This window comes from Xenopus laevis, chromosome 9_10L, assembly GCF_017654675.1.
Source record: "Xenopus laevis strain J_2021 chromosome 9_10L, Xenopus_laevis_v10.1, whole genome shotgun sequence".
Taxonomy (NCBI): Eukaryota; Metazoa; Chordata; class Amphibia; order Anura; family Pipidae; genus Xenopus; species Xenopus laevis.
The window spans coordinates 54431343-54456675 of record NC_054387.1 but is presented as its reverse complement, the minus strand read 5'-3'; the positions used below and the strand labels follow the sequence as shown (position 1 = coordinate 54456675).

The 25333-nt window shown below is 43.2% G+C and overlaps 1 protein-coding gene across 4 annotated transcripts; it reads left to right on the top strand.

The window, feature by feature from the left end:
• Positions 1-10895: 10895 nt before the first annotated feature.
• On the top strand, positions 10896-23537 carry cep95.L (centrosomal protein 95kDa L homeolog). 4 transcript variants are annotated; one of them, XM_018234491.2, is made up of 21 exons: positions 10897-11628; positions 12125-12253; positions 12355-12462; positions 13006-13119; positions 13220-13322; positions 13512-13624; positions 14544-14666; positions 15068-15268; positions 16427-16488; positions 16695-16897; positions 17122-17260; positions 17506-17620; positions 18053-18243; positions 19217-19309; positions 19390-19534; positions 19680-19849; positions 20069-20143; positions 20490-20642; positions 22231-22377; positions 22513-22584; positions 22824-23537. In XM_018234491.2, exons 1-21 carry the CDS (start codon positions 11610-11612, stop codon positions 23001-23003), a joined length of 2655 nt encoding a protein of 884 aa, XP_018089980.1. In that variant the 5' UTR covers positions 10897-11609; the 3' UTR covers positions 23004-23537.
• Positions 23538-25333: the final 1796 nt, after the last annotated feature.

Sequence of the window (25333 nt, the reverse complement as noted above, 5' to 3'; positions counted from 1 at the left end):
ATACTGACAGTGTTATGACACTAAGGGGCACATTTACTAAGGGTTGAATATCGAGGGTTAATAAACCCTCGAATTCGACCCTCAAAGTAAAATCCTCCGAATATGAATTAGAAGGATTTTACCGCAAATCCTACGATCGAACGATCTAATAAAAATCGTTCCAACGATTTTAAGCGATCGATCGAATAATTTTTCTTCGATCAAAAAAAGCTTAGAAAAGTGATGGGGAAGGTCCCCATAGGCTAACATTGTATCTCGGTAGGTTTAAACTGCCGAAGTATGTAGTCAAAGTTTTTTTTAAAGAGACAGTACTTCGACTATTGAATGGTCAAATAGCCGAACGATTTTTACTTCGAATCGTTCGAATCAAAGTCAAAGGTCGTAGTAGCCTATTCCATGGTCGAAGTACCCAAAAAAATACTTCGAAATTCAAAGTATTTTTCATTTGAATCCTTCACTCGAGCTTAGTAAATGTGCCCCCACGAGTAAGAAGGTAATGGGTCAGCAGGATCCTGTGTGCAGAAGCTAATAGACTATGGAATATCCAATATCTGTTATTAGGCTATTCCCTCGTGTCCCTTACAGCAGTACCATGAGATTTATTTTGTCCTTCCTGTCATGTAGCACTAATAGAGATAAAGTTTAAATCACCTATAGGTAGGAATAACCAGTTAAAGTCATTGTTGTTTTTATGTCCTTCCTGCTGTAGACAAGTGACTCACAGAACTGACTACCCCAGGAGGGTGGGCAGGGCTTATGCCTAAGGTTTCTTTCTTCTCTAACTGTGTGTAAACTTAGGGTTTGCCCCTTTCCAAGATGGCAGCTGCAGGACAGGATGCTGCTTAAGAGTAAGCATGTCCCTTGTCTGAATGCATTGGTTGGCAGTATGACACAATGACAGTGAACCTGCGAACTAGAATAAATTATAGCACTGTTTTCAGTAAGGCACAATGTTTAGGTAGGGCATGTGTGTGTAAATAAATTAGTTTTAGAAGATGAGAAGTAGGGATGCACCAAATCCACTATTTTGCAAATCATGGTCAGGAAGGGTGATAGAGAATCCTGTTTGCACCATGCGGTTAAAACATTTCTGTACCTTCTGTTTGTGTGACAGAAAGTTATATGGTTTTAAGAATTGGGTTTGGCCAGGCACAAGAATTTGGCCAATTCCTGGCCACAAACCAAACCGAATCCTGGATTAGTTGCACCACTAATGAGAACACATCCAAGAGGATATAGCAGAGAAGCAGTTGGACACTAAAAGAAGCTGATGAGTTGACCCAGAGATGCAATGTAACCTGAGAAAATTAGTGGTCCAAGGACAGAGCCTTGAGGACCATAACACAGATTTAGAGTGATGAGGAAGTTTTATCCAAAAAAAAGGTAGCAATTAAAGAGGTTTGATTGGATCCAGGAGAGTCTTGTTCCCCGTATGCTAATGGGGAGAAGATTGTCACTGTGATTCAGAAACCAGATTGAAGTGTGTCAAGTGGAGAGTTTGTATAGAGAAAGTGGTTTAAGGGGTTGTAAACATTATGTTCTAAAAATTTAGAAGGATAGGAAAGGTGAGAGGTTAGTAGCTGGAATGAGACAGAGGATCAAGTGAGGTTTTTTTTTAGAGTAGGTATGATTAGTGCATGTTTAAAGTCAAAGGGGAATGACCTAGTGGAGAGAGACGTTGAATATAATGTATCATACTGAAGAGTTGGGCAGTGGATAGTTGTAGTGAGCAAATAAGTTGTGATAGGATTGGGTCAAGAGGGCATGCAGTTGCATGTAAGAAAGAGAGAAAGAGGAGTTTGCAGGAATCTATGATCTGCGAACTCTATTTGTTCTAGGGAATAAGGATAGCCACCTAGCAACAGCTGTTGGGTTAGGCGGCAGCCTCCCAAATTGATCGCTGGAAACTTCTGATGCTCTGAAAAGAGCGGGAAGAAGTTACAGGAACAGGATCTCTTAACTCGCGCGAGATCTTGTTCCTGTCAGAATTTTTCGGAAGACTGGTGATGACTATCTTTAAGTATACCTGTTTTCAAATAAGAGTGAAAAAACACATTTTTGAAATAAACAGTGTAACTCTTTATTCCTTGAGAGGAAGAGATAATAAAGAAACTTTTTTGTAAGATATTTGTAATTGTAACAAATTATATTCTTTAGTGACATTTGGTATGAGATACTTTGTAATTCAATTGAAATACAATTTCAGTGTGTATCTTGTTTGACTGAAATATCTTCTACTTTGTATCTTTAGTAGATGAGTTATTGTCCACCTTAGCTGGCTTGTTGAATCCTGTAGAGAAAAGAAAATCTTTGTTTATTTTCTGTTTATCAATTTAACACATGTAAAACTAAACCACCAGTTAACTTGGGTGGGTGGGATGGGCGCTGTTGCTAGGTGGCTATCCTTATTCCCTAGAACAAATAGAGTTCGCAGATCATAGATTCCTGCAAACTCCTCTTTGTTCTTTGGGAGGATGCCACCTAGCAACAGGTGTTGGGTAGAATAGCACACACCTGTCGGTTGCCCGAATGAAATTGAGTTTTTCTTGCTCTGTAGGTCTCCAATAATATTTTGCAAATGTCCTCTGAGAAGACCACCTGGCGGCTTTGAGTATGATGGGAAGTGATACACCCTTTGATGCTGCCTTTGTGGCTGATCTTAGTGAGTGTGCTTTAAATATGGTAGTATCAATCGAGGCCTGACTCATAGCATGCAGTATCCACCCTCTTATTGTGTTTACTTTAGCGGAACGAAAAGGATTTCTTGTTGTCAAGAGTAATTGCGACATATCACCTCTTACCTCCCTAGATTTTTCTAAGTAGGTGGATAAAGTCGATACAATACATAAAGATGTATCTTCCTCATCTCTTATTAAGTCCACTTCCACTGGAGATGAGTTTTCAATTAGCGTTTTAGTTCTACCTTTAAGAATAATGTGGAAACCACCTGGGGTTGAAGAAAACCATGGGTCTGTTATGTGGATGAGAGTTAGTTCAGCCCCTCTTGCTCCTAGAGCTAAAGCTAAGAGAGCAGTCACTTTGATAGTAAGGCTTCTCAAGTCTGCATTCTGATTATCTATCGTAGATAGGTACTGCAACAGAGGTTCAGTGTCCCAAGTGTTGTCATATTTAGGACAAATTGGTCTTGATAAACAAGCTCCTCTGATTAATCTCAAATAGAGTTTACTATCCATGAAATTTGGAATTAAGAAATTTAGTGCTCCCTTGTTCAAACTTATATGCTAAAAAATCTAATGCCGAGTGTAGTGAAATCTCTTTATTTGAGTCCTGTAAATGAGGGTACATCCAAGTTTTAAATTCCGCAATGAGGGAATTATATTTTTTAAATGTTCTAGATCGAAGGGAAGAATTTATCAGCTTTATGGTAGAATTTTTTCATTGAAGGATTTTGGTAGTGTTGGTAGGTTCTTCAGTTTCTCTTGTGTACCCTGAAAACAGTCCTGAGTGAACCCCAATGGAACCTTCCTGCCTGAAATTAGGGGTTGTATCAATGGAAACCATGGTTTGGATGGCCAAATTGGATACACCAGGACTAGATCTCTGACTCCCCATTTTAATTTTTTGGAGAACATTCGGGAGAATATATGGAGGGGGAAAGGCATAAAGGTTTGTTAAGCCTGTCCATGGGAAGGAAAGTGCATCCATTCTCCATGCATTGCTTGTCCAGGTTCTGGCTACAAATTTCTTTTTTTCAGCTGATGTCTGGGATGCAAATAAATCTATTGATCTTTCTCCCAGTTGTGTCTCTATTTCGTGGAAAATGTCCTTTTTTAGTGAGACTTGTGATAGTGTTATCTTTTGACGCGATAAAGCGTCTGCTTATTCGTTTTCCTCTCCGGGAATATATGTGGCGTGTAATGTGATTTGATTGGAAAAAGCCCAATCCCAAAGGTCTAACGCCAAATAACAAAGTGTTTTTGATTTTGTTCCTCCCATTCTGTTTACATATGAAACTGCTGTTTTGTTTTCTGACTGAATTAACACAGACTTTTGAATATTTGGGGAAATTAGAGCCTTTAAGCCTAAAAACATCGCCTTTAGCTCTAATACATTTATGTGAAGTGTTTTTTTCTTTTCCTGACCAAAGACCTCTAACTGCTCCTTTGTGAGTGTAAGCTCCCCAACCTCTTAAGGAGGCGTCCGTTGTTATGATAATGTCGTAATCGTTTTTTATAAGTGGCTTTGGAAAAGGCTGGGTTTGCCAGGTTATCAGAGCGTGTTCCCTTTTTACTTTGTTTGGAAGTGTTAATTTTTTGTTCCAATGAATATTTTCCCTTAATTTTTGTGCTAGCCACATTTGTGAGTGCCGACACAGAAGAGGTGCTTGAGTGCATCCTGGGGATAAAGCAATTATTTTCCCTATTGCTGCTGCAATTAAACGTAGGGAAACTTGATGAAGTGGTAGCAACTGGGCTATGAAAACCTGAATATGTTCCCACTTTTCTTTGGGAATGGAAAGGGTTAACCTTGTTGTATCTACTGTGAATCCCAGAAATGTTATTGATTGGCAAGGGTTTAGTACTGATTTTTCAAAATTTATTGTGAATCCTAATTTTTGCATTAAAGTGATGAACATCTGTCTTTGGTCTATGAGAACTGAAATATCTGGATTTAGAATAAGAATGTTGTCCAGATAAAAAATGCATGTTATCCCTTTTTATCTTATGTGAGAAATTACTGATTTCATTACCCTGGAAAATGTGTATGGAGCGTTGGAGAGGCCAAACACCATTACATTCCAGTGGTAAATATTTTGCTTCCACTGGAATCTCAAAAACCTTTTGTGATTTTTTGATATTTTTATAGCATGGAACGCATCCTTTAGATCTATCTTTATGCAATAAGCATTTTCTTTCAAGAGGTATGTGAGATCTGCAATGCTTTCCATTCTGAAACATTTCCTTTTTAGAAATTTGTTTAAAGACTTCACATTCAGGACTGGTCTGACAGAACCATCTGGCTTTGGTATTGGGAAAAGATGACTTATCCAGCCTAACTGTGAAAGGTCTGAGAGTTCTATCTTTCCCTCTAGCAAAGCCTTTTCTAAGGCACCATATAGAACTGCACTGGTGTCTCTGTATCTGTTTGAGATTTGAAGTGGGAACGATTTTAGAGGAAGGTACAAGGCTCTTCTTATTATGTTTAAAACCCATTTGTCTGTGGTTATTGTTTGCCATAAATGTATAATTTCTGACTGGGAAAATACATGAGTTTTGTTTACCTGGCACTCTTTTCTTATAACCAGTAGACCACTTTGGGTTGGTTGCTCGTCCACTGGACTGGACTCTCTGGCCAAAGAAAGGTCTTTTATAGCTCTGTGAGGCTTCACGGGACGACCCCTGAGCTCTGTAAGGACGTCCCTCTCCACGAAAGGGTTTTTTGTTGAAAAAGGAAGGTCTTTTCCAGTCTCCAAATGATTTTCTTGCCTTATAGCGTGATTTTACCTCCTTAATAAAATCTGGACCAAATAAATTAGAGTCTTCAAAATTTGGAAATTCATGTGATTTTGGAGCCAGGTCAGACATGCCCATAGTATGTAACCAACGAGCTCTTCTCACGCTTGTGACATGGTTAAAAGCCTGGCCAATCATCAATGCAGCCTTGGTGGATGCTTTAAGAAGTGCTAATTTTGAAGATTGCAAGGAATGAATATTCTTTCTGGACTGTTGTCCTTCTTGTTCTGCTTTATCAAGCATGAGTAACAAAGGACCGGCTGCATCTGCAATTTTAAATTGTATGTTGCGCAAGGACTGATCCATCCTGTCATTAGTGGTTACTACTACCAGTAATAGAGGATAGTGCAGGGTCTACTTCTGGTGCTAACATAGCCTATATATCAGGGTTTCCGATATGGTTTCTTAAAACCAAGTCATCGTCTTTCATTAAAGAAGATCGAAAGGCATACTTTGTGAAATCATACACCTCAGATTTATCATTAAGTGCCCATCTGGCATTAAATAACTTTGGTGGGGGTGTTTTTCCCAGGACTCTTGACATTTGTGTGTCACTTATTTTTCCTCTTTCACAATCCCAGTCCACCTCAGAGATTTTTGAATTGCCAGCTACGGGCTCAGAATCAGAAGCAACCGCTTCAGAGTATAATGAAGAATGACTGCTGCTATCATAATGTTTAAAATGACCCTCTGGGTAATTTTTGTGAAATCCCAAACGGGACCAAATTTCTTTTCTTCTCCTTTCCTTTCTGTCTCAAACGAGACTTTTTTGCCTTAGGAGAGCTGTCTGATGAACTCTTACCAGAGTCTGAGGAAGAGTCTTGAATATTATAGTTTTTATTTTTTTTATTTTTTATGAATTCCTCTTCCGAGGATGAAGAATTATCTGGAGACTGAATTCGTCTCCTTTGCTTAACATTTTTAAACTGTCTGTGAGGAGAAATTTCTAACGACTCAGAAGCCGTTACAGAAAGTGTGTCCTCCATCACAGCGCTGTGAAAAATTCTGACAGGAACAAGATCTCGCGAGAGTTAAGAGATCCTGTTCCTGTAACTTCTTCCCGCTCTTTTCAGAGCATCAGAAGTTTCCAGCGATCAATTTGGGAGGCTGCCGCCTACCCCAACAGCTGTTGCTAGGTGGCATCCTCCCGAAGAACAAATTAACATATTCTTCCTCATTGATCGGGGAGAATTGTGACAGCATAGCACGATTGGAGCTGGGTGGTGTTTGTGTGACAGATGTGATGTTAGGTAATGGCCTATGTGTGACTGTTGGTGCTGGCATATCATTCCTAATGGTGTATGTATTCTCTTGAAAGTATCCAGCAAGAAATTGGATTGCAAGAAAGAAGGAGGGTCAGGCAGTGGTGATCATAGTAGGGAACAGATGTTTATACACTTCTATAGCTCCAAGTCAGGTGTGTGTGTGCCAGGGCTGCAGTTCTAGAGCACCTCTGGAGATACAGAGTCAGATGTGTGCCAAGGCTGAGGTTTTGCTCATCTGTGGTAAGCAGTGAAAGATGCTACCTTGTCAGTGTGTTGGATAATGTAGTGTTATAATGTTTAAATGCTGTATTTATGCAGGAATGGGAGGAAATTTCAGGCAGTGATGAAGACATTACTGAGATAATGGATTTGTCTTACAGTTCTAGTGATTGTAAGACAGGAGAGAACAAGCATCAAAAAAAAGATGATGATCAGAAAGGAGAGTTGAGAAATTAGAATTATTTGCAGTGACAAGTGAATACCTTCAGAGTGTGTCGGGATTAAGCCCACTGTGTGAGCCTAAAGGTATTAGTAGGGGACAGCATATGCGATCCTCATGAACTGTTGGTCAGTAGGGATATTAGTAGAAGTCTCAGCAAAAAAGGTCAGGTTTGAAGATAGAAAGTATGAGTATAGCTATCGAGGGTCAGCAGGGCCGGATTTACATAGCGGGCGCCCCTAGGCCCACTGTCGTTTGTCACCCCCTCCATCTTATTTGCTCCAATTTTCATCATTGGGACCAGAGCACTGGGGATTGGCGCATAGGAAATTTCAAACTATTGTATCTTCTGTGCATCCCCAGTGTTTCTGAACCAATGTGGATGTGGTCGGGCATCCTGTCACCCTTGGCCCGGGCCTTGGTGGCCTTTCCACAAATCCGGGTCTGAGGGTCAGACAGAGAACATTTTGTGCCTGAAAAGTACAGTGTGGGAACAGTAAGATCCCTAGCCCTCCACCTTTCCTATAACTGGATCTAGGGGTGTGGGTGAATGAAAAGCACCATATATGAGCACTGCAGGGGATTCAGCATCTGTGGGTGTAAGCTACATTTCAGTGAAAACTAGCAGGGTGAGACATGGGGAAATAAATACAGTAGGTCATGGGTGGCCGTTAGTTTATTGGAAATAGAGTGAGTGTTTGAGAGTGCACAACTGAATGGGATTGAAGCAAAGAGAGGAATTTGGATTACATTTTCCAGGTGACCATGCCTGGGAGAAGGCAATGCTGAAAGTGTAGGTTTATGTCTAGTGAGGGTAGAAATGCGAGACATCCACACTGAGCAGGAAAAGATAGAAAACTTGAGGTGGGAGCGTAGTGCTTTCTGTACTGACCGTCTTGTGTGAAGGTGCTGCAGAGAGTTAAAGGGACTGTGTCCATGTGACAAGAACTGTGTGTAGTTGATAATACAGGGAGTATGATGTTAAATCTCAGCATACACGTATGTAAGTAGTCAGGTAATAGAGATAAAAAAGATATTACAGATAGATTAGAATGAGCTAGGCAGTCTGTTCTTCCAGTGCACAAGCACATTTTTCTTTTGTATTACAAATGGTCAGTCCTTGTTGGACAGCAGTTTCCATTTTGCCCATTGGTTAATTAGTATTTTCAAACACAACCAATTGGGGTGCACGGTAGGCGGATTCCCGGGAACAGGAGGGCTCTTTTATACATGATTTGGGAAGGTCATATATGTTTCCCCATCACTATATAGGAAAAATTACCCCCCCCCCCAATTTTGTAGGCAATAATGTATACTATATGGACCTGGTTTTACTTTTGGCCAAAAATGTACATTTTATATTATCATTTAAAAGGGCCCCTTTATTGCAGCTCCCTATAGATCTGCAACGGTCCGTGTCTGAGATTCAAATGAAGAGTGGGCTGTCCCTACCAAAAACACAGTATGAGGGGGGCAGCCAATCGCAGCATACCTCCCAACTGTCTCGTTTTCTGCAGGACAGTCACAATTTTGACAGCTCAGCATGCAGTCCTGGGTTTCTTACCGATATGTCCTGACTTTCTCTATGATCTCCTGCACTGACTCAATGAATAGATACAAAGTTTCTGAAACGTCATTATAATAAGAGGCAGCTGCACTTAGATACTTTTGTAACAATTTAATATAAGCAAAGATATCATTGTAACTATTTAAGATAAGCAGGTCTCTTGGGAGAACTGAGACTAGCAGCTTAAAGGGCAATTCACCTTCAATAGCAAAACTAATTACATAAAACATTGCACTAAAACTTCCAGAAATGTGTTCAAACTTTCATAACCTGCCATATTTTGTAATATGGACAGGGTTATTAGGGGATGTGGTCATAAAATGGATGTAGTTAAAAATTTCAAGGCACAAGTTTTTGTCCCTCTTTTCGTTTTCAAGTATTGGGAGGTATAAATCACAGCATTGCAGTCACACAAGCAAAGACAGGCTTCAGACCCCTATTAGGTCAGCCTAGCTTTTTAAAGCACATTTCTTCTATATCTAAAAGAGTTTAATGCACTGGCACATTCTTGTTTTTTCATATTATGTCTCCTTTAACACAAATCCAGGTCCTCTGTATATAAAGTGGTGCTCTATCTGGGAACTCTGCTGCTCAGGGGTTCTGTACACTACAATAGCAAGAAGGAAATCAAATGGCCATCACCACAGCAATATGTTCTAGATGTTTTTGGTTTATGGATATCTCCATACAATTGTTTGAATATTTCAGTATAGGCACTGAGGCACGTACCTATTGTGGCAGCTTCCAGAGGGGTGGGTGTCCATAGATAGTAGCCCACCCACAAAACACTTGTGGCAAACTGGTCATGAGGTGAAGGAAAAATGGGTACCCCTCACCTAAGCAATGGGCCTTACATGCACACTTAAAGGAGAACTAAACCCCCTTTCTAAAAAAAATCATAAAAACCCCTACCCTCTATAGTCCCCCTCCCTGCTCCCCCCCCCCCGCACAGGGGTTAACACAAGTAAATACCCCATGTTGCAGTGTCAGCGCAGCAGAGCTCACGGGGGCCATACTTAGCCGCTTCGGTAATCTTCGGGTCTTCTTCGGACGCTTCGGTTTTTTTCATCAGTTTCAGCGCATGCGCAGTTGTAGAAAATGGGGAAATGCTCCCAACTGTGCATGAGCCGAAACGGAGCTTCCTTACTGAGATTACAGAAGTGGTTAAAGATGGCCCCTGTGAGCTCCGCCAAGCTGACTCTGGAACAAGGGGTAATTACCGGCATAGGGGTATTTATTTATGTTAACTCTAGGGTTGCCACCAGTGGCGTAACTAGATGTTGCTGGGCCCCACAACAAATTAATTTTAGGGCCCCCAACATATCCAGTGTTTGTCCTGTTTTACCAATATATGTTCAAATTGCTCATCAATGAGAGTCTCATGGGGCCCCCTGTACCTCCTGGGCCCCCCTGCAGCCGCAGGGTCTAATTCCTCTGTAGTTACGCCCCTGGTTGCCACCTTTTCTGGAAAAAAAATACTGGCCTTCCTATTTTTATGGTTTTTCCCTATAAATAACATTGGCTAGGTGGCAACCCTACTTAAATCCTGTGCGGGGGGGGGGGAGCAGGGACAATGGAGGGTAGGGGGTATTAATTAAAAAGGGGGTTTGGTTCTCCTTTAAGGGCCTATTTATTATGCTAGATAAAACATTGGAAAAAAATAACAACGATGATCAGCAATTAGATTTCAACAGTCACCTACAAATTGAAAACAAAAAGGATCTGCTTGGTTGCTATGGGAAACATCACTGGTGATGTTTGTTTTGCACAGCATGATAAATAGGCCCCTAACTGTACTGTGGATATGTCATGAGACAGCAGAAAAGCAGCTGGGGGAGGCTTGCCTAGGGCAGCACAGGATTTTGCAGCTAAATGGGGTGTATACACAACACCAGATCCCTTCTTTGCCATCCTGTGACTGCTCAGTTCCCCTTGTCTCTATTCATACAAGAGGGATTGTGATTCCATGCCCCAGTATTTACCAGTTAAAAGGGAAACTAAACCCTGATCATTGTAGGACTCCCCTTTATCAGTAGTATGTAGGGTTGCCACCTTTTCTGGGAAAAAATACCGGCCTTCCTATATTCTTGGCATTTTTTCCTATTAATAACATTGGCATCAAGCATCATTTTTGCCAGCCAGGTGGCAACCCCTAGTAGTATGTGCCATTGGATGCACCCAAGATTCCAGTTCCCACAATGCCTTTCATGTTCATAATTCTGCACAGGATTAATGCACTGGATCCTTTAAAATGACTGAAGCAACAGTGCACAACTGGACCGAAAGTGCTGTTTTTAGTATAATGTACAACCTCCAGTAACACCGCTGAACGTTTTTGTTCAATGTATACTGATAAGCTGCTTCCACTAGGCAACACTTCCTTTCTGTCGCTAGTTGGCTGAAGATCTTTAATTTCCCAGAATCCCGCGCGGTTTCCCGCCTACTTCCCGCTCTCAGTTCTCCGTGACGCCATCGCTACTCGAGCCACGCCCCTTGCTGTTACAAGCATTCGGTTACATCATTGGGGACTATTTGCCGGCGGAGGGATAAAAACGAACTAGTTCTATGCTCGGAGTGACTTCCATGGAAACAGGCGTGCCGCAGCGGATACTTCACTGCACGTTCCAAAAGTAAAAGTAGCGATTCGAGCTGGTACAAGGGGGCCACATAGACCGCTGCTCCTGGTGTAGTGGCTTGAAATCAGAAACTGAATAGATGCTTTTTCTAGGGGTGGGATCAATGACGTCAGATCCGGAAGCAACGGCCTAGGGAGTGCTGACCAATCAAATAGCTTTGGTGGTTTAAATGCCTTACGCTTGGGGAACCCCGAATGTTAATGTTTGATACCCTGGTTCGGAAGAAGTATGGGGACACAGGAATCAGGTCAGTTTCATACAAAGGGCGCAGGATCTCATGTCTCATTTCTTGCGATATCCTCCTGGTGAAAGGTCCCTTTCTTACCTTTGTCACCAATCGGGTGATCCCCTCTACTTGTCATCCGTGGGCTACGGGATCCCCTCTGTCTGTGACCCGTGGGCTAGGGGATCCCTTCTGTCTGTCACCGGTGGGATATGGGATCCCCTCTGTCACCTGTGGGCTAGGGGATCCCCTCTGTCTGTCACCCCGAGACTGCCAGTTACCCTTGGGCTTAGGGATCCCCTCAGCTGCCACCCCTCCCCTGGGTTAAGGGAACCCCATCTGCCTATCATTGCTGGACTAAGAGAACCTGTTGAAGGGTAAGACTGAACCAGTCCAGTTCCCTTAGTGGGAGCAATCAGACAGGTCCCTGTCCCTGAGCACCAGGCAAGATATCGGGAAGGCTGCACAATTTGTTGCATTACCATTCTCACTCCCTTGTTTGTTTCTCGGCCCTTTACAGAGTGGGTGGATGTTGCCAACAGATTGTTAACTAAATGCCACATTAACCTGCAAGTCCAAGAAGTGTCGGAATGTGATGCTCATGTATTTGTTGCTCTCTATGAAGCTATTTTAGGAGAGAAAGTGCCAGGTAAGGGTCTGGTTCCCTGAAACGAAATGCTATTGATATGAAACAAGTGGAGTGGTTGTGTATTGGTGCTTATTACTAACAAATGTTTCCGATTTCTACAGATTTGATTCCCGAACCACAGAATCCAGAAACCAATGCTCACAATGTCCAGTCTGTTATTGACTCGCTTGCTCTGGATTACCTGCAAGTCAGCCTGTCCCATATAACAGGTAATCATAAAAGAAAGATATGTACTGAGAGACACACTTGGCACTATAAAGGTCTGCTGCTGTCCAAGCCCATATCTTCCAGTGTGACCATTCCATTCCAGCTACTCGCTCTTTCACTTATAGCAATTAAGCACAAACATTGGTATTAGGGATGCACTGAATCCAGGATTCGGTTCTGGATTTGGCCTTTTTCAGCAGGATTCGGCCGCATATGCAAATTAGGGGCGGGGAGGGAAATTGCGTGCCTTTTTGTCACAAAGCAAGGAAGTAAAAAATGTTTTCCCCTTCCCACCCTTAATTTGCATATGCAAATTAGGATTTGGTTCGGTATTTGGCCGAAGCTTCGCAAAGGACTCAGCGGTTCGGCCGATTCCAAAATAGTGGATTAGGTGCATCCCTAATTGGTATTGGGCAGATATCTATATACAGTAATAAACAGTTTAATAAACCTTCCCCCATGCCTGTCTGATATGCATAAAAAATGCTGACGTGGGAATGCTGGTGGGGTTGACTTAGTCTGACCCTGACTGTTCTTCTCCACAGGGGAAAACATTGTGAATGGGGATACTGAATCTGTCCAAAACCTTTTGGAAATATTTGACGGCTTGTTGGAGTATCTTACGGAACAAATCAGTGAAGCATCTTCCCAAAATGGGGGTGAGTTCTTCAGATTTTGCTCTTTACATGGCCCTTCGTGTTTGGTCAGGAGTGGGCTCAGGTTTCTCTCATAACAATCTCTTATCTTTGTGGTATTCAGAGGATTCAGATGGTCGTGACTTTAGTCAAAGGAGGCAAAATGATGAGGTGCCAAAGGGACAGGAAGAGTTGCTGCCCACTCTGAAACCACCCCCATTGACAGGGTAAGTTGTGCTGCTATTTGTGACATTGATTGAGTATTTGGCCTGTCATTAGTATTATTGACCAGGATTGTGAGGACATAGCTGTGCCATCATTCCTACGGGAAGTTCCTCCTGTGTCAACAAGGGTCTTCTGTGGGCTTCTTGTAGCAGAGACTTGCATGTTTATTCATTATTAAACCCCCTTTGCAGATCTCCTGCACTGTCTTCGGATATATTTGTTCCATCCTGGGAAGTCGATGGGTCTGAATCAACCGCTGAGCTGATTAGACTGGGAGACACCGCACAGACATTTACCTGGAGAGGTATGCTACTCTAGTCATGGTATTTTTTTGGGGGGTGGGTTACAACTGTATTTCACAAAATGTGGTGCCCCCCCCCCCCACCTGGAGGGTTTTGTCCAGCCAAGAGCAAGGATGACCCCTGGACTGCATCTGGCACACAGTGTGCCCAAGTTTCCCAGTGTGCATTTTATCTTGATTGCTTAGATTGCTGACAAACATCTGATTAGTAAAGTTGCAGGAATGGGCAGTGTAGGCTCATCTGCTGCTCCCTTTCAGCTTTGCAAAATAGAAATAGATAGGATTGAGCAAAGGGGAAGAAAGTGAAACCAAAAGAGGAACTTGGAAAGAGAAGTGGAAAATCTTTAAAAAATGGGAATGGTGAATGTAAAGTTTGAAACTGTAAATCAATTTAAATGGGAAAGGGAAAAGGAAAGATATAAAAAGTAGTGAAATGATTTGGAGAGGAGATCAAGAGGCAGACTAAAAAAGGAGAAAGAAAATGAGACAGGAGTAGGGCAAGGGGGTCATGATGAAAAATCAGACCATTAGGGTGTTTGTAAATAGGACTTATTGGCTTGGGTGTAAAATTATTAAATGGGCCCTCATCTTCTTACTGATACTACATGCCACTGCATCTCCTGAGGCTTGCTGCTGGGCCCCTTGGGGGGGGCAGGGCCTATTGCAGTCACCCACAGCCACACAGATAGTTCTGTCAATATATATATTTATATATATATCTATATGTTTAGTTTTTGTTTCTGCAAAATACAGTACATCTAAGGGGTCTAATTCTGTAAACCTCTGGGGTACAAGGGTTCCCATCAATCTGCTGATTAGAACTGAACTAATGGGCTGCTCTCCAGTACATCATGTCATTTGTTTGCATCACAGACAATAACTGTCGCTCTGTGGGATAATTGATTTTTCACAAAACTCTTAGGTTTGAGGGCAGCATATGTTCAGAGGGAGGAAGAGAAGCCAGTTCCAAAGCAGCAAAGTGGAGAAGATGATGAGAGGCTTCCACATTCTTCTCCTTGTGTTTCCAGTCACAAAGTAGTGGAACGTGAGTAAATGAGATTCCAACACTTACTGACAGACAGAAAGCTAATGATTCCGTCTAAGTCTATTGCGCTTCTAAGCAGCTAGTTCATTTACATGACATGGGGCACACTTTGGTGGATGATACACTTTTCTCAGCCTCTGTGTTTCAGGCTGAGAAAAGGGAATCTGCTCTGTATAGTTCCACGGCTGTCAGCCTGTGTGCAGTGAATTTTGGCAGAAAATGCATATTTTTGCACAACATAATTTTTTTTTTTTTTTGTGCCAAAATAGGCTTGAGTAGCTGTGCACAGGCCAACACCATGCCTGTCTTTGGAGCTACTTGGAGGATGGGGCACCCCATATGCCCTTACCCTTAGGGGTCAGAGTTTCAGAAAATATCACAGATCTTCTGATCTCTTCCAGGATGTGATGCCATGAATGGTTTCTCAGAATTGAGACCTTGCAATGAGGATCTGCTGCCTGCCATCCCGCTAAATCACCCATACCAACCCATAGAGGGCAGGCCATCCACTACTAGTAGAGAAGCTGTAGGCAGTAGAGGACCCTCTCTAAGGCCGGTATCTGAGGAAAGTCTGCCTTCCACCCGTGGGCCTCAAGTTGCTGGTAAGTGTATGTGTGGGAGATCATTGGCAACAACTTTGCTCTGCTCCATTTATTTTGCTTTGTTCTCAAACCTCGTCCTTCCTGTCCCTGAACTCTAAAAATAAGTACATTAAGAATGGTTTAACAGCACACCTTACAAGCCGTGCAAAACATATCTCTTGCTACAGCCTTTTCCTGTGCCTCACTTTATCCACATTCTAAACCTGCGCCCTATTCTATACATTGCTGTGAGACTTGCAGCTATGTGCCCACAAAATCCAGCCCTTTTAACTGTGCCTTCATGTGGGATATGCAGAAATATATTCACATATTCTAACCTAAGCCCTGTGCATGTCCCTCACTGTGGGATATTCAGCCTTGTGCCCACAAAACGTAACCCCATCCCCTGTTCCCGTATCTTGCTATAGTATTTACATCCTTCTTGTGTGTCCTGTTTATGGTGCAAACAATATATTTTACAGTTGGAGCATGTAACGTGTGTGCGCGTTTAGGACAGGGCCTGGACAGTGTTGGATTGCACTTCAATGAACCCACCAGAGAACCTGATATCCAGATGTACCCTTAAAGCACTGTAGATAGCACTAATTTTATAGGAGCTATATAGGTATGGTGGAAATAAGACAGGGACAATAGACATTGGTTGAGCCCATTAGTACCTAAGAGATCTTTAGTACCGGCAGGTCAGTCCAAACAAAGGTTTAGCCCAGAATGAAAATGTTATCTAATGGAATTCGGCATCCAGTGTTCCAGTTTGGCCAACACTTAAGTGAGAGTGAAACCCTAGTGGTTTTGCCTAGCACCTCAATAGTTAAACCAAAAGCCGAGGCTACCTGAAAAGTACAACAATGAAGCATTACTTTGTGTCACTACCTGGTTCAGTCTTTTACATGAGAAACACCAGTAGTCCAACACATATAGTGATGCATAGGATAAAGCTTGGACAAGCTTTTTGTATAGATTGCTGCAGACAGATGTTTCTCCATTGCATTAGTTACTATGGGCAGGAAAGCGGAGATCAATGGAACCTGCGCCGGCAGATTTGGGTAGAACGTTTGTTAATACTGCATAGAAACCTCCAGAATTTCTGTGCAGCTCTTTTTGTTTACGTATCTTTTTCCATTCTCTCTGTGGTATCTGCGCCTGGTGCACATGAAGCAGCTGTGGATTCCAGGCCTGGCAAATTACCAGATGGAACAGAGACCCGGGAAGGACAAAATGGGGTGAGACTCTGATATGCCTGATAAATTCACCCTACTATACTCCCTGCCTAATAAATCTTTATTTAATAAATATATATATATATTTTTAATCTACTGTACTGTACTATTTGTTCTTCCATTTCACCCTGTTGTCTTTGCCTGTTGGGGTCTTAATTATGAAATATTTGGGCCCCTTTGTGATGTGAATATTCCTTCTGTCTCTGCAGAAATCAATTTCTCCCTGCCAAAAGAAAGTTGCCTTCCGCACCCTCCCTGACATCCGCCTCATGACCCTGCGCAGCACCCTTTCAGACTGTGAGAATGGGGTGTCTGACAAGGCAGAGGAGGAGGGAGAAGAGACAGATTCCACCATGCTACAGGAAATTGGAGAAGAATACACTGCCCCTGGTTCCCGGCACTCTTTCTTTCAGTAAGTCATGGTATCAATAAAGCCATATTAGTACCCATAGTCCAAAGCACCAAGGTGTAAAACATTGGCTTAATGGAAAAAGAACCCTGAATACCTGGCTGTAAGGGGCGTGCTGGATATTGTGTGATTTTGGATTAAAGGTATTACCCATAATCCCTTGGCGGCTGGAGGAAGGTGAAACATGGTTTACTAAGGATAACATTGTGCTCTCCTGCCTTATTCAGTTCCCGGGCTTCAGACAGCATGCTATCATCCATCACAGAGGAGCCATTTTCAGTGCAGAGAGCAAGAAACAGACTATCGGAACAGGAACTGCAGGAAATGTCTGAAAAATTGTCTCACAAGCTGGATGAACTGGACCTGGTGAGTTCTTTGTGAAATTGAGAATTCCCTGTTTGTCATTTAGTGGCATCAACTTGGATGTGATCATTAACGTGACTATTCCCACATTTGGCATTGTTGGTTAGAGTGCCCAGGGTTAGGGTGTTAATGTGAGATTCTCCAGTGCTTCTGACAGTGTTAATGAAAGTGCCCTGGGGGTGGGGGTAAGTGAGTTGATATTATACCCCTGTGGGTAGGAATTCATAAGACCATGGCATGTTTCACAGATGCTGAAGAAGGCGCTTGGGTCCCAGACCAGTGTGGGGGAGATCAAAGAAGAGGACAAACTATCTCAGCACAGCGACAGTATCATGGAGTTCCGCAGGAAGAAGCAGCTACAAGGTGTGTTTTCTCTCTCTTTTGATTGACTGGCAGACTCATGGGTACTAGTGATTTGCTGGTTGGCCCTAGACCCCCTGGTTTACCTGGGGGGTTGAATGGGTTTAGGGCTGATAAATTTCCCCCTGGAGGCAGGTTATAGGCCATATTTGCCACCAGCCCAGCCGCTCCCCGACCTGAGCCCGTTTTCTCAGCCCAACTTGCTTGTTTATATACTTGCCTCACCCCATCCGAGATGTTTGAGAAAGTGCGTAATGAGCACAGGTATAAATTGGGTCAGGTGCACATCACTATTGGGTAAGGAGCCTCTGTTGCCTAATACTCGTTACCACACGGACTACCACACACAACATGGCTGCCATAATCCTGGTGGGATGTACTGGGTGCTGCCGTTTCTTCTGCCTCTTACAGTGTTCTCCTGCCCTTTATTCACAGCATTGCAGAGTTCAAGGAAACATCAAAACAGACCTCGATCTCTCTCATCCTCCCCCACGCCCCTGTCTCCTCCCCACCACAACCTCTGTGCACAGTTTGAGGATGCCTTACACAGAGAAGCCAAGGGGGAGACTGGCAAGATCAGGAGAGGGGTTCAGAAGGAGATGGACCTGCAGAGGATGAAGTCTCGGGTAAGAACCGCGAGTTCCCAGCTGCTAGGCCTGAAATGTGCAATGGCCTCATTCTATACAGTGAGAGCATTGGGTACTGGCACCCCAATCACATTCTATACAGTGAGAGCATTGGGTACTGGTACCCCAATCACATTCTATACAATGAGAGGATTGGGTACTGGCACCCAAGCACATTCTATCCAGTGAAGGCAGTGGGTACTGCTTGACACGCTGTGCACTTTTGCACGTGTTCCTGTCATGTTCCATGTGCTTTGCTTTTTGGCTTCTTCCCTCCTGTTTTCCTTCACTGTCGCTTTCTTTTCTCCCTTTCTTCAGAACTCTCTTTATTTAGTGCTTTTTTTCCTCAGTTACTACTCTTAAGCTCTCCCTTATTCTCTTCTGCACTCCCCATTTTTCCTTTTCTTTTCCTATTCTCCATTCCACTCTTCTTCCCTACTTTAAAGCACCAAGTAATGGGTGTTTTACTTGGCTTACTGTTTCCTAAGACTTTTCCAACTGTGTGGGAAATGGACTGATTGGACCAGAGGCCAGCTTTGAATTTCCCACCAGCCTATGCAATTTGCCCACTGCTAGCCCAGCTCTTAACAGTAGATAGTACAAAAGAGCAATCTGAGCAGCAACTTCTTCCACTTCTCCTCTCTTAATGTCGCATTTTCTCTTCTCCATTCTTTCCCACTTGTGCCAGTCTGGCCTGGGCCATTTGTTTTTGCTGATAAAAAAGCTGCAGGAAAATCACTTTGCATACTGTCCAGTCTCACATCTCCATCCATCATTCTCCCTGGACTGTTGTTAAGGGGGTGTCCCATACATAGTTTGAGTATAGTGGAAAATGTGTATAAGATCGATACAAGGAGGATAGAGGTGTTGCATATCTGGGTAGAATGAGTTGCCTGTAACATTGCAGATGTGATACAAATTGATGCCCTGTAGTTCATAGCAGCACAGCTGATAGCTTTAATCTCTCACACAGCTATTGACTAATGCGTACGAGGAGCACCTAAAGGATTTGGCGGAAAGAGAGCAGGTTCAGCTTTCTAAACTAAAAGCAAAATTAAAGAAGACTGTAAGTAATTCTGTGTTCCCACCCTGACAAAGGTCTGTGAAGGTTGGACCATGAATTCTGTTTTCTCTTCTCTCTCTAAGGAAGAAGACTGTGAGGAGAATATGTTTAAGGAGCCAATGAAAAAGTCTCAGCCAGAGAAGGTTTATTCTGTAAATCAAATTGTTTGCACCCCAAAGGGTAGCAAGATCACAGCTGTCCGCACCCAGCCCAGGAAAGCAGCACGGAGTAAGTGCTGGCAGAACATGCCTTTTTCTTTTCTATCATGGAGGCATATTGGGCAAAGAAGGAGAGAATGTCTCGCTATTAGAGGACAAGGTGGCTGCTGATAATAGTGTAGGTTATTCAATTTATTTTTTGTTATTTCCTGCAGTGAAGATAAAGGAAAATGATCTGCTCCCGCAGCTGCTGGATGAATTTCCATTTCTTCAGATTTCCCCACACACACTGAGGCGAATGTGGAATGGTCAGATGTCGCAAGTGGAACGCCTCACTAGGGCCTCACAAGAGGACGACCGCAGTGAACGCAGGCTGCAGACCGAGGTAAGTGGCTATGTGTATAGGAAAGGCTGTCTCCCATAATTTCATGCTCACACAGTCCAGTACTCAGAGTCTGGGCTGTGTAGAAAAAGGACCAGTCTGCAAAACCATTCACATGAACCGTTTTTTTCTCCCTCAATTGAACAGAAACCATATAATTTTAACATCCATTAGAAAAAGAGAAAACCCACATGCACTTGAACCCCTAATTTGTTTCTGTAGGTCGAAGAGGCACAGAAGAAACACGATCTTCTTGTTGATATTATCCGCAAAGAGCAGGGCCAGAACCAGCGCCTGGTCAGTATAAGAGGGGAGCAGAGGCCTATCTGCATTCTCTGCAACACCAGTTGTACTCCAGGGGGAACCTACAACCCAGGGGGTGGGGGCTTCCACCAAAAGCAGTAACAGATTATGAATAAGTCGTCGTGATGGTTTTGGTGCATTTTTAAATGATCCATATAGCATGGCACCACAACGATCACACACAGATACTTTTGGTTTCAGCTATTTGAATATATAAAATATGTATCAGTAGTAGTGCTTCCATTTGTCCAGATACACCATGTTGGATCTACAGCAGCTTTATCCTATGGTGTGAAAGTTTAGCTGTAATATATCACACTCGTTTCTTGGGTTTCCCCAGAAGGATTTCAGGGAGCGCATTCGGCTGCAGAAATCTGCGCAGAATAAAATGAAGGAGAATCGACAGCAGGCAGCTAGGGCCAAGAGGTATTATGAGGATTACCACGTGCAGCTGCGGGCCAAGCTGATGCGGGCCCGAACAAGGGAAGAGCGGGTATGTCTGTCGATTTAAGGTATTAATGTTTGGGCTTTAGTAGGAGCCAGCAGCAAGGTGAAACAAATTCACAAGTCCCTCATACAGATAACATGCATTGCCCCTGGACAGAAATTTTGCAGACATTTAAATATAAAGTTTCCAATAGTGTTGAAATGTGTAGCATGCTGCTACTGTTAAATGTAGATCTAATTTGCCAAAACATCGCATCCTGATTACCTACAGGTAACATATATAGATTCTGGTGTCCCTGTTAGTGGGTCAGGCCTAGGAGCTGACCGTGATAAACACATCAGGAAGAACAGTTGGGCAAATATTTGTATTAAACAGAAGGTGCCAGGGGATCAGTTGGCAATATTTTATGCCAGTAGAGATAATAGCAGTGCAGTTACATCAGGTTGAAAAAAGACCAAAGTCCATCAAGTTCAACCCCTCCAAGCCATACACACACTGACCCCTCCATACACCCATATATACCAATATCTATACTAATTGTAGATTTTAGTATCACAATAGCATCTGATATTATGTCTGTCCAACAAATCATCCAAGCCACCCTTAAAAGCATTAACAGAATCAGCCATCACAACATCATGCGGCAGTGTTTTTCACAACCTCACTGTGAAGAACCCCCTACGTTTCTTCAAATTAAAGTTCTTTTCTTCTAGTCTGAAGGGGTGGCCTCTGGTACGGTGATCCTGCCATTTGTCTACAATGTCCTCTAATGTACTTGTAAAATGTAATCATGTCCCCTCACAAGTATCTTTTTTTCAAGTAAGGACTAGAGTCCAAAACTGCACTGCATACTCCAGATGAGGCCTCACCGGGGACATATAAAGAGGCATAATTATGTTTTCATCCCTTGAGTTAATGCCCTTTTTTATGCAAGACAGAACTTTATTTGCTTTAGTAGCCACAGAATGACACTGCCCAGAACTAGACAACTTGTTATCTACAAAGACCCCTAGATCCTTCTCAATTAATTAAACCCCCCAACACACTGACAGAAATAATATAAATGCAAGTTATACACTAAATGGCAAAGTGCAACTTTGCATTCATCACAATTGAACCCCGTTTTCTTGTAAAGTTTTCCAGTTTATTCAAATAACTCTGCAAAGTGGCAGCATCCTGCATGGAACCTATAGTTCTGCACAATTTAGTATCATCTGCAAAAATAGAAACAGTACTTTCAATGCCCACCTCCCACCTCCCGGTCATTAATAAACAAGTTGAAAAGCAAGGGACCTAGTACAGAGCCCTGCGGTACTCCACTAACAACACTGGTCCAATTAGAAAATGTTCTATTTACCACCACTCTCTGTAATTTATATTTTAGCCAGTTCTCTATCCAGGTACAAATACTCTGGCCAACATTCCTTGATTTAACCAGTAACCTTCTCTGTGTGGCACTGTATCAAATGCTTTATCAAAGTCTAAGTAGATTACATACACTGCTATCTCAGAGTTGAGGTCTCTGCTCACCATATCTATTATTATTATTGGTGGCAAAAACTCGTAGTATTATTAAGTTGAATGTCATAAGTGACATTATGCTCAAACTATTGTGCCTTATTAATCTCCATAGCTTTTTAAGAAGCTATTTGAGGAGGGATTGGAGCTGCAGAAGGAGAGGTTGCAAGAGATTCGCACATACACCCGGGAGCAACGGGAAGAGCAGAGAAAGAGACACAAAGATGAGTTGGACTCCATGGAAAACTACTATAAAGACCAGGTTAGTGGTGTGTTGGACAGAAACTTGGGGTAGGCAGACTCTGCCTGGCTCATCTCTACCTGGTTCATTTTGTGATGTGATTTTATTTAAAAGATTGTCATTGAAATCCTTCAAACTATCCTTCTGCCTTTTTAGTTCTCCATGCTGGCAGAGGCTGTCACTCATGAACGCCAGGAGATCCAGGCTCAGGAGAAGGCTCAGGCTAAAGTAAGTTTACTCTCGGTCAAGGATATAGTCTTTCCTTGAGATGGCCAACCAGAACTCTCCTTTTAGGAAAGGGTCTTAAGACAGAACCTAGAACTTATTTTGACATCTCTCCGTAGGAAAGGGTCGAGATGCATTGTCATCTCTTTAGATAATTCAAATCTATTGTAGCATATTGCTTGTAGGAAAGGGGTTGACATTTTGGGTATCAGATTACCAGACATTTTTATTGCTTCTTATAGACGCTGCATAAGATAAAGAGAGAGCTCAGAGGCAAGATGGAAAAGGAGATCCAGGACCTCCAAGAGATGATCGTCAGAACAGACGAGGACGCTTTCTTCCGTGAGCTGGAGGCCGAGAGACTGAAGAGAAGGCTGCAGATGGCTTCCTTTCACTATAGCAAAAGCCAATGCATGCAATAACTGCAAGCAGCCGCTGAAGGGCAATGAACAGAAGAGAAAATATTTGTATGGCCCAAAATGTAATTATGGACACTAATAGCGCAGTTTAAAGTTGGGAGAACACAAATATACACTATTACCCCCACAGGTAAGACACCTGTGCCCACACCTCCGCTGCTGATGAACTACAGTTTAAGCCAGTGAAATGGCTGCAGGGTGGGTAGGCTGGACATCTATGCACTGTAATCACTGTGATCCTTGGGGTGCCTCAAGCTTACACCCTACCCACATGCCATGTTATAATCCATGCGTATGTACAGTGAAGTTGCGGGACGATGACATTTGTGATTCTATGTTCTCCCCCAGAGACCTCTTCGCCAAATCAGAAGTGCCTTAGCCAGACGCGGCATGGAGTCTCTGCCCTCCATCAGATGCAGATATTTGTACGGAAAATCAGTTGCTTCATTTGCACTATTTATTTCTGAGATTTTTAACTTATTTGTGTGAATCTGTCTTTCATTTTTACCTGAAAGTAAAAACAGGATTTTCTGTTCATTCATTTTCTTGCAGTCAGTTTTGGGGGACACAATGCTTGGGTGGCACCGTGTATCTGAGACAGTAAGTGCTGTGTATCCCTTGTATGCTCCCCTTTGTTAAACATGAGTGATTTCTTGAGCTAATCAGGGCAAACAAACACTTTTCGTTTCGTTGGCACAATTGTGGAAGGAGAAGGTAGTACATCAAATAACCAGTGCACAGATAAGCCTTCTGCATTACGGACACCTTCAGTCTGTAAGCCACAGTCGGACAACACAAAAGGGGAGGGGTGGGGTTGTTTATTCACAGGGCAGATGTCTGGGGACAAAAGATCTGTTGCTCCACCTTCCTACTATATTAGACCAGACTCCATTTTAGTCCTGTTCGAGGAGGTGGGGGTTGTTGGGGTTCTCCCAAGCTTTTGATAGTTGTATTTTTTTTCTAATTATAGATGTATTAATTAGGGTGATATGGTGTTCCACTCCCCAGGGGCTTACAGCTGTGGAATTTTTTTTGCGCATACGTGAAGGATGGGCTGCTTCGTCCATGCAAGCTTACACTGCCAGTGCCGGGCCAGGTCTGTCAGTTGCCCCAGGCAACCCAGCTGGCCGTTGGCAACTTGGGTCCCCACCGCAGCTTGGTTTGCCATCTTTTCTGGAAAAAAAATACCGGCCTTTCTATATTCTTGACGTTTTCTCCTATTAATAACATTGGCACCAAGTATAATTTTTACCGGCCAGGTGGCAACCCTAGTTGCAGCTGTGCGCAAGGGCACGCAACCGAGGATGCTCGTGCGTAATCATGCGAAACAGAGGACGCGGGTGCGTAATTGTGCTCAGCCTAGGGCGCGCGTGCGTGGTCCTGCGCAAAGCACTTTGACTTCACAGAGCGCGCCCACTTTTCAATGTTGTAACACTTGCCGGACTAGGGGTAGGCTGCATATAAGGTAAGTGCCTGGCGCCCCCAAGCTTTGCCCCTAGGCACGTGCCTCTTGTGGCTACCCCTAATTTCAGCTCTGAACACTGCTCTCCATTTACTGGACCCTCATGTAGAACCTGCAGAATGTGGGAAAAGACTTACCCGTGCAGCTTGATCTTCAATTATGTGCTCCTCTCAGTGCAGAGCAAAATAATACATAATATTTCAATTACTTTGATACACTGTTCCTAAGTTTATTTTTGGAACTCCAGTGGGGGTCCCAGTGGCTGTCTACAAACACTGGGAGGAGCAAGAAAGAAAGTTACATCTTTCTTGTGGTGTCAGGTGGAGCACCTGGAGTTCTTCCTACAGTTTTTTAGCTTTGTACAGATGCATCAACATAGGCATGAGCACGGGAACCTCTCGCTTGGCCTTATTTAAAGGAGAACTAAAGCTTAACTAAACAAGCAGCTATAAATATTATACACTATGTTTCTCTTGCCTAATTGGGGGACACAGGCACCGTGGGGATGAAGATCCTGCAGCTGGAGATGGACACTATGTTGCAAAATAAGACTCCTCCTCCTGCTCTGGGCTTCATCCCCTGCCTCCTCCTACAAACCTCAGTTTCTTTTAGTGTCCTCAGAAGGAGATGACACGCTTTTTTCACTTCTTGTGGCTGGAGCACTGATCAGGGCCCCAGGCCTAAGGTCACGCCACACACACAGGGGCCACTGATTCACTCAAGCGCCTCTCCAGCTGCATACTATCTGCCCTTTAGCCTTCCCGCTCTTCGGAGGTCTGCAGGCTGGCTCCTCACCCCCCTACGCTGCTTTCCCGCTCTACGGAGGTCTGCATCAGCGGTATACATCCACCCGGGTGTATAACAGCTCACA

Excerpts from the sequence above, each read along its gene's own strand:
- cep95.L (XM_018234491.2), top strand. Across the intron at positions 17,261-17,505 it reads AGCTGGATGAACTGGACCTG|ATGCTGAAGAAGGCGCTTGG; the intron begins GTGAGTTCTTTG and ends CATGTTTCACAG. Across the intron at positions 20,144-20,489 it reads AGGGCCAGAACCAGCGCCTG|AAGGATTTCAGGGAGCGCAT; the intron begins GTCAGTATAAGA and ends GGGTTTCCCCAG.